The 12,157-nt window shown below is 37.4% G+C and overlaps 1 protein-coding gene across 1 annotated transcript in view; it reads left to right on the forward strand.

Annotated features, from left to right (window-relative positions):
* Nucleotides 1–12,157, forward strand: part of RAPGEF6 (Rap guanine nucleotide exchange factor 6) — a 196,720-nt gene that overhangs the window by 150,257 nt on the left and 34,306 nt on the right. Inside the window, 3 exon segments of the mRNA XM_032336811.1 lie at nucleotides 1,904–2,144; nucleotides 4,091–4,440; nucleotides 4,443–4,473. Coding sequence (XP_032192702.1) covers nucleotides 1,904–2,144; nucleotides 4,091–4,440; nucleotides 4,443–4,473 — 622 coding nt within the window.

A 12,157-nucleotide genomic window follows, 5' to 3' on the forward strand; every position in this document is an offset into this window, starting at 1 on the left:
ACTCTTAAGACTGTGTTTTCCAGGCATTCATATATGTTTAGTTGAATCTTCCAGTCTTGGGGGTCTCTTTTTGTCCCATGAGCCTCAGAGTAGTATCTTATTCTCTGAAATTATCTTCTGCCACATCTCTTTCATTATTCTTTCCTTTAGCCAGAATTGTACTTGAGATGGCTTTGAGACAAATTTGTCATTTTTCTTCATCTCTAAAAGTTAATATATGTAGTGCTAATGAGATAGTACTAGACAAACCATATATAATTACTTGAGCCACCAAAATCGCCCAGTCCAATTATAGTTGTTACCAAAAAACTAACAAATAATACATTTTTCTTAATTTAAAGAACAAAACTTTTGTAACTGATTTATTATCAAGAAATTATTAATATTAAGAAATATTAGGGAGGAGATACACTCTGTTCAAATTAGTCCAGGGTCATCGTATTGAACATTGTTTTTAAAGTTTTAGCCGATGCAGTATAACAAAATAAAATAAGGTAGAATGAGGGAAGGAGATAATCATTACTTACTTGTGCATATCTTGAATTAGGATTTGTCTGCTAATAGCAGAAATCCCAAAGAAAAAAAATGTTTAACCAAATCAGTTTTCCTGTGTTAAATAAATATAAAAATAGGAAGACATGTGCCACTGTATGGTAGACTGAGTGTTGGTATCTACTATAATTCAGTAAGAAAAAGCATAAAGAATGTAAAAAGTATTCAAAAAGAAGGAATATTAGTCGCTCATTAAACAAGTGACTCTCACCTATAATCAAAGAAATGAAATGTAAGATAATGACATATTTTTAGAGGGAGGAAAAGCATAGCGATTTCAAAATGAAAAAAAAATTGTAATGAATAGTTGGGTAAGGATGTGATTAAAATTGCTCTCTTTATATTCTAGCGTTATAAAATATTATAACCTCTCTGGGGAGCATTTTGGCAGTATATTTCAAAAACCTTAAAAATATGCCTGCCCTCCTCCTAACTCAGCAAATCCTCTCTCTCTCTTTCTCCCCTCCCATCTCCCCTCCCCCACTGGATTTTCTCTGAGGAAATAATCAGATTGACTGCAAAGGTTAATCTACCAGGGAAAGGGAGTATTAGTCATCACAGTGTTGTTATAAAAGATATGCAGCCTAAATGTCTGTCACTAAAGGTTTGGACAATTTAAAAAGGGGCACCTGGGTGGCTCAGTGGATTAAAGCCTCCACCTTCAGCTCAGGTCATCATCCTGGGGTCCCGGGATCAAGCCCTGCATCGGGTTCAGTGGGGAGCCTCCTTCCCTTCTCCCTCTGCCTGCCTCTCTGCCTATTTGTGATCTCTGTCAAATAAACAAATAAATAAATAATCTTAAAAATATAAATACACATTACGAGTCCTATGCCTCTTCTAAAAATTGTTTTGTTGGGGTGCCTGGGTGGTACAGTCAGTTAAGCGGCTAAAGCTGCCTTCGGCTCAGGTCATGATCCCAGGGTCCTGGGATTGAGCCCTTCATCGGGCTCCTTGCTCAGCAGAGAGCCTGCTTCTCCCTCTCCCTCTGCCTGCTGCTCTGCCTACTTGTGCTCTCTCTCTAGCTCTCCCAAATAATAAAATCTATTTTAAAAAATTGTTTTGTGAAGAGTATTTAATGACCTCAAATGTTTGTAATAAATAAAAAGGATTGTGGCTTCCAAATCATAATGTTTATCATTTTGTGTGTGTTTTTCTGTGAACATATATTAGTATTTTGTCACCTGGAAAGGTAGATACCTTCATTTACCAATAAATGCAACAGTGACTTCTGTTAACCTCCTGAAATAGATAGGTATGTATCACTGTCCAGAGGTATCTTTTTGTTCTAAATTGCTTTATGAAGAGTTGAATTGTCTTGAAAATAACAAGGCACACTTTTGTATTTACGTAGATATTCCTGATCAAGTTATAAGAGTTTTCAAAGCAGATCAACAGAGTTGCTACATTATCATCAGTAAAGACACTACAGCTAAAGAAGTTGTTTGTCATGCTGTTCATGAATTTGGTTTGACGGGTGCGTCCGACACATATTCTCTCTGTGAAGTTTCTGTTACTCCCGAGGGTGTCATAAAACAGAGAAGACTTCCAGACCAGTTCTCCAAATTAGCTGATAGAATTCAGCTCAATGGAAGGTGAATGTGCTTATTAGTGAATGTACTTATTTCTAGATTTTTTTTTAATTGTACAATTAACTTACAATGGTGTTTTAGTTTCAGGTGTACAATATGTTCAATAGTTCTGTTACTCAGTGTTCAGCATGAAAACTGTAGTCACCATACAGTGTTACTACAATATTATTGATTATATTTGCTATGTTGTAGTTTTCATTTCCATTAGTTATTATATAACTGAAAATTTTTATACCTTTTAGTCCCCTTTTTATGTAGATGTGTTTTTGAAGATTGTGTATAAAAACAGATATATTAAGTAGAAATATCATGTCTTAGGATCATTGAAATTTCTCTAAAATTAAAGTAGGCTTTTTTTTTTTCAGCTTTGTCTCCATAATTATATAAATGGAATCTCAGAGCGTAAGCACTCATAAGGACTACTCGAAAGTAGGAGAAGGAAGGGAAGGATAATTTGCTAAAATATTTTAGCCCTCTTGCTAAAACACATTCTTAGAACCACTGGTGTAGTCCACTTTTTAGAGAGGAAACCAAATGATACTTATCTTTGTATGTATCTGAGTATGTATGTGTTTAGTTACAAATTTGTTTTTAGTATGACTAAAATGTACTCTGTGCAAAAGAGGGCATAATTTTTACAGTTCTTTTTCTAAGCAGTTTTCCAACTGTGACTGTGGAATAACTTTTCTAATTTTTAAAAATTTGCTTTGAATATTATTTGATCAACTAGAAGATTGTTTCTATAGTACATTTGTTGTTAACTCTGGTGATTTTGTCTGAGAATAATGTTCTTTTTAGTGAGCCTAAATTCTGTATATAGAGTTAAGATCCTTAGAAACCTAAAAATGACTACCTCTTATGGTTACTGGTAAGAGAGAATGGATGAACTCAGCCTTGCTAGATATACTTAGTGGAGCCAGAGTGCTCAGCAGTCTGGGAAAGTCCCAGCTCTGACCAGAGTGAGTTATTTGGTTTTTCTCTGCTTGAGTTTTCTCACTAAAAAAATGGGAATGATAATAGTAGAACCTACCACATAAGAATGTTAATTGAATGAATGAGTTAGTCCCCCACTATAAATGTTAGATACAATTTTATTAACTAGGGTCTCAACACATTTATAGTGTTCTTTTAGGTATGTGAATAGTATACACACAGAAGAAAACAAGATATAGTTCCTTGATAGTCAAAAATAGATGGTCACAAACTGAGTGCTGGGGAAAAAATTGTATATTAGAAAAGAATGAACTAAAAGACACATGACAAGTATGTTACCTTTTTTATCCCCAGCAACAGCCCTATACAAGATACTTCCCAGCTGTGAAACTTGTCTTTAACTTTTAAGTGTTACAGATTTGTTAATGTAAAAAGAAGAAAATGAAGGTCTCTTTTATGATTGCCAATCAGTGCCGTTTGCTGGAACGAAGTTTTGTATTTGAGAAGGGAGAACTCATTAGTGGAGAGGTTTTTCCTCTTTACTGGTTTTATTCTTTGCTTCTCTTGGGAATTGAGAAAGAAGAAAATGAGTGTAAGAACGACTTCTGAATAGAAGTGTAAACAGTCTTGATTCAGATGTTCATTCATGCTGCCCATGAACAAATACTGACATAGTACCTACCCTGCATCAGCTTCCTTCATTTATGCCTCTTAGCGCTTTATCCCTAAGAACACACACACAGTTGTTGACACATTATGTGAGTAGTTTCATAAAATGGTTAGGTTCGCAGCATTGTCAACATTATTTTTACTCTCTAATAGATGTCAAATGGTGGAACAACAGGGTAACTTCTTTGTCTTCTCATTTACAATGTTAATTTTCCTGAATAGTCTGATGTTTTTGACAAACATCTGATGTTTTTGACAAACAGTATAATCACATTTCGACAACAGTCCAAAAGAAAGTGCTCTTTATAAATGTGAAATCTGTTATAAAGATAGTTTTTTTCTTTTAGGTATTATTTAAAAAATAACATGGAAACAGAAACCTTATGTTCAGATGAAGATGCTCAAGAACTAGTGAAGGAAAGCCAACTCTCCATGCTGCAGCTCAGTACCATTGAAGTGGCCACTCAGCTGTCAATGAGGGACTTCGATTTGTTTCGTAATATTGAGCCTACTGAATACATTGATGACCTTTTTAAATTAGATTCCAAAACAGGAAATACTCACTTGAAAGAGTTTGAGGACATTGTTAACCAGGAGACATTCTGGGTTGCCTCAGAGATTTTAACTGAATCCAATCAGCTGAAACGAATGAAGATTATTAAGCATTTTAATTAAATTGCTCTTCATTGTCGAGAATGTAGAACTTCAATTCCATGTTTGCCATAATAAGGTAAGTATGTATGAATATTTGTGTATAGTTTAGACATGAAGCTGATTTTTTACATAGGTATTAAGTGACTAGAAGAAAATTCCAATTAATAGGCTTTCAAAGTATTGTTAGATTTAATTTTCCGTTCTGGTGATAGTGACTTTTTCACTTTCTTTTTCTGCCATCTTTCATTTAAACATTTCTTTTGCTGAAGAGGGTTAAGTACCTTCCCATTTTTTTCCTTCTCCCCCCTTTGATGGATTATACTCTCTTGGGATATATGGCCAACAGGTGATCTTTATCATGATTCCCGTATCGGGCATCTTTCCCTATCTGCCTCACTGCGATTTGGCACTGAAAAATCAGTGTGGCATCACTGCTCCAACCTAAAATTGCAATTTTGAAACAATAAAAACAACAATAAATAATGATAATAATGGTAACCATTTGGTGAGCACTGATTTGTTTATCAAACACTGCATGAGGTATCTGGTTGTATTGTTGCTGAACCACAATAGGCCTTAGAATTTAAAAATTCATGGTCTCTAAGTCCAGGAAGTATGGATGGTTATATGTCCTGGAAGCCTTTCTTCCCCTGACTCACTGTGACTGGCTAGATTGGCTAACTGAGGTAATAATGTATTTTCTGACCCTCCCCTAGTATAGTGATAAGGGGTTCCTCTTAAAGGAAGTCAGGTTTTGTTTTTTTTTAAAGATTTTATTTATTTATTGAGAGAGAGACAGTGAGAAAGAGCATGAGTGAGGAGAAGGTCAGAGGGAGAAGCAGACTCTCCGTGGAGCTGGGAGCCTGATGCGGGACTCGATCTCGGGACTCCGGGATCATGACCTGAGCTGAAGGCAGTCGTCCAACCAACTGAGCCACCCAGGCGTCCCTAAAGGAAGTCAGGTTTTAAAGGTGGAGGGTAGTTATAGTTTTGCCTATTTATAAGATCATGTGCTTGTATATTGCAGCATAATTACCTCCTCATCCCAGCTATGTATAACTCCCACAGAATTTAATTATGACCTGCTCTAGTCTCACATGAGATAGAATTGGAATCTTTATAATCATAAATCTGTCATGGTGATGAGAAACTCCTTTATGAAGGTAACCAGTGGGTGCGCTTGAATTAGACGCTTTAGGAGGAATTTTTGTTGGTGTGATTTTTTTAAATTTGATTTTAGAAGGAGTATTGAACAGATATGAGCCTTAACCTTTAGAACAGCTGAACCTGTGTCTGAGTCCTGCCTCTCCAGTGTAGTAGCACTGTGTCAGTAGAAAATTGAAGACTTTTTTTTCACCTATAAAATGCAGGAATCATGCCACTTACTTCAGAGTTTTTAACAGCTGAGTCTAAAACAAGGAACCAAGATTCCATTGATGCATGCTTGGAAGGCTAGAAATTGAAACTGTGTAGGAGGCATAAAGTTAGAATGTGAGAGTTAGAGGCTCAGTTTTGGAGTAGTCTGTGGAAAAAAAAAGCTGATTAACACAGAGAGATCTCTATGTAAAAAGAGAATGTAAAAAATAAATAGTAGAGGGTTTAAGAGCCGTAACTAGTGACCATCCAGAGTGTAGGGGTAGAGAGTTGAGCCAAAGAGATAGGGGACAGTTTCAAGAAATAATAGAACAGCACAGTTATGGGCGCCTGGGTGGCTCAGTGGGTTAAAGCCTCTGCTTCAGCTCAGGTCATGATCCCAGGGTCCTTGGATGGAGCCCCACATCAGGCTCTCTGCTCAGCGGGGAGCCTGCTTCCCCCCCCCTCTGCCTACCTCTCTGCCTACTTGTGGTCTCTTTCCCTCTGTCAAATAAATAAAATCTTTTTTTTTTTAAGATTTTATTTATTTATTTGACAGATAGAGATCACAAGTAGGCAGAGAGGCAGGCAGAGAGAGAGAGAGGAGGAAGCAGGCTCCCTGCTGAGCAGAGAGCCCAATGAGGGGCTCAATCCCAGGACCCTGAGATCATGACCTGAGCCGAAGGCAGAGGCTTTAACCCACTGAGCCACCCAGGTGCCCCAAATAATAAAATCTTAAAAAAACAAACAAACAAAAAAACCACAGTTACGATAGTGTCTTTACAGCCAAGGAAAGCAATTTGAAAGAAGGAAAGACAGCTCCAAGGTGGGTATTTGGTTAAAGGTTTGTTTTGTTTTAACGACTGTTTTATTACACACATTATTCATATTTAGTAGTTCCTGTAAAATTAATTGCTTTGTTTTCCCATATTTTATATTAAGTATATCAAAGAAACTAACTTTATAGCAGAGATGACACAAGCGAATCAATCAGTTTTCCTGGAATTAGGTAGTAATATTTTATTTATTTTCGTTATTTTTCTTAGTCTAGCTAACGGTTTGTCAATTTTGTTTATCATTTCAGAAAAAATCCTCTCTTAATTCCATTGATCTTTTTTATTTTTCTGGCCTCTATTTGATATCTTCCTGTTCTGATCTTTATTTTTTTCCTTTTCCTAACTTTGGGCTGAGTTTCTTCTTTTGATATGAAAAGCCAGGTAATTTCCATTGCTTAATAAAATTATTGCTAAAATTCTGTCTTGGAAATCGTTTTTGCGGCATCCCATAGGTTTTGTTATGGTATGTATCCATTTTAGTTTGTTGAGAGATAGTTATTTCCCTTCTGATTTTTTTTTTTTCCTGACCTATTGGTTGTTCAAGGGAGTGTTTGTTCAGTTTCTCTTTATTGGTAGATTTTTCCCATTTTCCTCTTGTGAATTCCCCTAGTTTTACCACCTTATGGTCAGAAAAAAATACTTGACATTATTTCAGTATTCCTATATTTTCCAAGACACTTGTGATTTATTTTATAATATCTCCTGGAGAATGTTCCATTTATGCTTGAGAAGAGTGTATAATCTGCTAATGGTGAAAAGACTGTCCTGTATATATATATGTTAGGTCCATTTGGTCTAAAGTATGGTTCAGTCCATTTATTGATTTCCTGTCTAGGTAATTCATCATTGCTGAAAGTGGTATAGTATAGTCCCTTACTAATGCGTTGTTGTCTGTTTTCTCCCTTCAGATCTGTTTCTGTTTGCTAATATAGTTACATGCTGAAATGTTGGGCGCACACACATTCATGATTTTTATGTTTTCTGGATGAGTTGGCCCTTTATCATTATATCATGACCTCCTTTGTCTTTGTTACCATTTTTGGCTTGAAATCCATTTGGTCTGATACAAATAAAGCATCCTCTGCTTTCTTCTGGTTTCTATTTGCATGGTTTTATCTTTTCCATCCTTTTACTTTGAGTTTATTTGTGTCTTTTAAGCCACAGTGAGTCTTCTATAGGCAGCATATAGTTGGGTCTTGTTTTCTTATTCATCCACCCATTCTGTGCCTTTTGATGGGAGAATTCAGTCCATTTACATGTAGAATGTTTGCTGGTAAGGACTTTTATTACTGCTGTGTTACAGTTCTAGCTGTTTTGTAGTTTCCCTTTTTTCATTTTTACTCTCTTGCTATGTGCTTTTGTGAATTGATGATCATCTGTGTTTAAATGCTCTGATTCCCTTTTCCTTGTCTCTTGTGAGTCTGCAATAGGTATTTGCTCTGGGGTTACCATGAGACTTACATGAAACATAACTATTTCATGCTGATATCAACTTCAGTCACATGCAAAACTCTACCCTTTTACTCCCTGCTCCTATATGTTTTCAGTGTCAGAATTTGCCTTTTTATATTCTGTATTCCTTAACATCTTAGTGGCTGTTGTCATTTTGTTGTTCCTTAAGCTTTATTCTCTAAGTGGTTAAGAAATGCTCATACTGCACTATTAAGCGTTATCTGAATTTGGGGCACCTGGGTGGCTCAGCTGATTAAGCTCTGCCTTCAGCTCAACTCATGATCTCAGGGTCTTGGGATCGAGCCCCACATTGGGCTCCTTGCTCTGTGGAGAGCCTGTTCTCCCTCTCCCTCTGCCTGCCACTCCCCACTGCTTGTGCTCTGTCAAAGAAATCAATAACATCTTTTTTTTTTTTTTAAGTTATCTGAATTTAACTATGCATTTAACTTTATCACAGTGGGCATATATTTGTATATCTTTTCATGTTACTATTTAACATCATTTCATTTCAGTTCAAAGAACTCCTTTCAGTGTTTCTTATAAGGCAGGTGTAATGGTGATAAATACTCTCAGCTTTTGTTTTCCTGGGAAGGTACTTCATTTCTCAGGATAATGTTGCCAGATAGTGTCCCTCGGTTTGACAGTTTTTTCTTTCAGAGCATTTTGAATATATCATCCCACTCCCTCCTAGCCTCTAAGGTTTCTGCTGAGAAAATCGGCTGACAGCCTAGTAGATGTTCCTTTGTGGGTTATCATCTTTTTTTCTTTTGCTGCCTTTAGAATTCTCTTTTCTTTAATTTTTAACAGTTTTATTACAGTGAGTCTTAGAGAAAGTTGTTTTGAATTGAAGTAATGGGGTAATCAGTTAGCCTCATAAACTTGAATTTCCAGATCTCATCTCATGTTTGGGGATTTCTCAGCCATATTTCTTTAAATAGGCTTTTTTCCTCCTTCTCTGTCTCTTCCCCTGTCTGGAATTCAACTAATTCGGATGGTTGGGTTTTTTGGTGGGCCCGTGGACCATGTAGGCTTGTTTCAGTCTTGTTGATTCTCCCCACTCCCACCCCCAACTGGGTTACTTCAAAGTTGCTATTCTTATTCTCACTGATTCTTCTCTTTCATCTACTCTGATTCTGATGCTCTCTGTGACATTTTATTTTATTTTGTTCATTGAATTCTTCCATTCTAAAAAAATCTATGACTCTTTTTTATGATTTCTGTATCTTTGTTGAATTTCTCATTTTGATTATGTATTATTTTCCTGTTTTCATTGAATTACCTTTCTGAATTTTCTTGTAGCTCATTGAATTTCATTAAAATAGCTATTTTGAATTCTTTATCAGGTAAATTGTAGCTCTCCATGCCTTTGGGTTTGGCAACTAGAGGATTATTGTGAACTTCAGTGATGTCATGGTTCCCTGATTTGTTTTTGTTTTTTCTTTTGAAGTAGCATTAACCCTCTCCCAGTTTTTACTAGCAGTCTTTAGAGTGAGGGGAGGCAAAAAAACTTTAGCAGTCTTCCTATAGATTCTAAGACTTTCTCAGACATTACATGGATGTATCTACTCCGTGCTTTCTCTCTCTCTCTCTCTCTCTTTTTTAAGATTTTATTTATTTGACACAGAGAGAATGTGTGCCCACAAGCAGGGGGAGCTGCTAGCAGGGGGAGAGGGAGAAGCAAGCCTCTCTGCCTGACACGGTCCTGGAACTTGGTGGGACTCGATCCCAGGACCCTGGGATCATGATCTGAGCCGAGGGCGGACACCTAACTGACTGAGTCACCCAGGCACCCCTCCCTCTTGTGAGAGAATTCTAAAGTTTATCTTCTCTGTATTCTCCAGTATACCCTGTCATCTGCTAATAGATTCTGTTCTATGTTCCTGAAGGTGGTGCTCCAGTTCAAGTTTGTGGTTTTTCCTTTGCCCATAGACTCTGGCCTATTTTCTCTGCTCCTTCTTTACCAGAGCTTGTTCTCAGGACGTCGGACAGGGAGCCGGCAGCAGAGGGAAGAAGGATGTAGGGGTATGAGTTGGGTGTATGGAGCAGGGCAGGTGCCAGTAGGTCATTTGGGGCCATCTGCAGGTGAGAGGTGAGATGTTCCTTGTGGCTCCTGGGCTGACTCCTGTTGGAGTCCAGAAGCTGTCAGCAGGACGTGTGTTCCTTTAATGTCCTCCAGGAATCTTCCATACTACTCTCCAGTTCTGCTCCCGCACCCCTGTCATGGAGCTCCCACTTTATTGGATGTTCTGGAGCTTAGTGAAACAAGAGTGAAGTTAGTGTCTTTGATAGCATCCTACACAATTAGGGAAACCAGAACATGTACTTAACTAGTTCACCCTCTCCCTGTGGGAGAAATCACCAGCTGTCTAGTTTAACTTTCAGCTGTGTACCTGTGGAGAGGGGTGAAGCCAGCAAAATCAAACTATTCGTTTTACCTACTTAAGCGCATCCAGACTCCATTTTTTGTTGTGTTGTTTTTGTTTTACTCCAGCTGAGAGCTAGAACTTTTCTTCTGGAAACATGGGCTTCCAGTTCTGTCCACTTCCATTAACTGCTTTTGTTAATCCTCTTCTCAACATTACTTGCATCAGGTTGTAGCAGTGTCTCCTTTTTTCCCCTCCTCTGTAGGTTCCAGGGTGGCCTTAATTTCTGTATTGGTTTTGTGTTCCATTTCTTTTCTGAACTTCACTAGTTAACTTCTTTTTACCAGTGTCCTTCTACCATATTTTCCTTAAGCTCTTTGTATCTCTCCATTAAGCTCTTTATTTATTTTACTAATTCATTTGAAATCATGGCTAAGTCATTGATTAGTCCCAGTTTTTATTTGATTGGTGGCAGCATTTTTCTTTGTGTTGTTTTTCCTTGTAGCTGCTCATTATAGATTCTGTGTTTATTTTTTTTCTTTTTGAATGATGTGAGTTTTCCTGTACAAGTATTTGCAGGAGGTTCATATGAAGAGGATCTAGGGCATTATTCCAGGCTAGCAGAATTGAGCTTGAATGTGAATTGTTTACCCTTTATTTCTTTCCACCACATGGAGATTGGTGGCTTTAGTGCTGCCTACCACTCAGAGTTTCTACCTTTTATCCAGTCTCACCGCTTAACTGCTTCTTATCGAGGTACTGTAGCTATATATACTTTATCCGGCATTCCCTGGTAAGGAACATGGTCCAGCCCCCACCTAATTCTATGTCTGTAGATTCCTTTGTGTTATTTCAAAAAGGAGGGTGGTGTTCTTCTTGTCTTCCGGGTGAGTTACCTGCTTTGGAGAACTTTACCAGCTTTCATTGAGACCTTCAGCTACACAAGTTCTTTTCGAGCATTTGCCATTCCCCTATTTAACTTTGACTGTTTTGGGTCAACCTTTTAATGTGTTTGGGAGTTACAGATAATTCCTAGTTGAAGTGGAGATGAAATTTGTATTTCTGATACTCGTTCGGTCATTTGGGATGATTTCTCAGAGGCAAAGGGAACAAATATCTTGATGTCACACCTTAAAAATCAGAAGTTAAGAGAACATTTTAAGTTCAGTGGTGTCCCTAAAAGTCAGGTGGCTAAGTATAAAAGAGGGATTAACTGGTAAGAAAATTGAGGCATTATATATGCATGATTCATTTGGCAGCCTGGGGGCGGGGTGGTAGTAGAGACAAAAAGGGATAGGGAAGAGCTGCAGTCTAATGGAAATGCATGCTTTTCAACCTCCCGGCTATCCGAGTTTAAATACCTGTAGAAAAGAAGACACTGAATATATGGAGGCCTTGGGGGAACAGGATTAGAACTAAGAGATAAGGAAGTACTTGAATCGGATGTGAGAGAACAAAATCTCTGGAAAAGAAGGCTGCCTCTGCCCTAGAACTTGCCTCAATTATTATAGCATTTGTGTTTAGCATTACTTAAACCTCTTTCAAATAGATAATGTCTCCATAAAGTTATTTCTAGGTAAAACAAACAGAAACATTGTGATATTTGAGGGTGTTTTTTTTTATGTTAAGTGTGTCTTTTATGGAAACACTATGATCCTCATATATGCAAGCTGGAAAATAAAGGCTACAGGAATACAACCATAGACAAGTAATATATATAGTTCCTCTGAAAGCAGTTTTCCTTGTTGTCAGATTA

Source organism: Mustela erminea, chromosome 3 (genome assembly GCF_009829155.1).
Source record: "Mustela erminea isolate mMusErm1 chromosome 3, mMusErm1.Pri, whole genome shotgun sequence".
NCBI classification, from domain to species: Eukaryota; Metazoa; Chordata; class Mammalia; order Carnivora; family Mustelidae; genus Mustela; species Mustela erminea.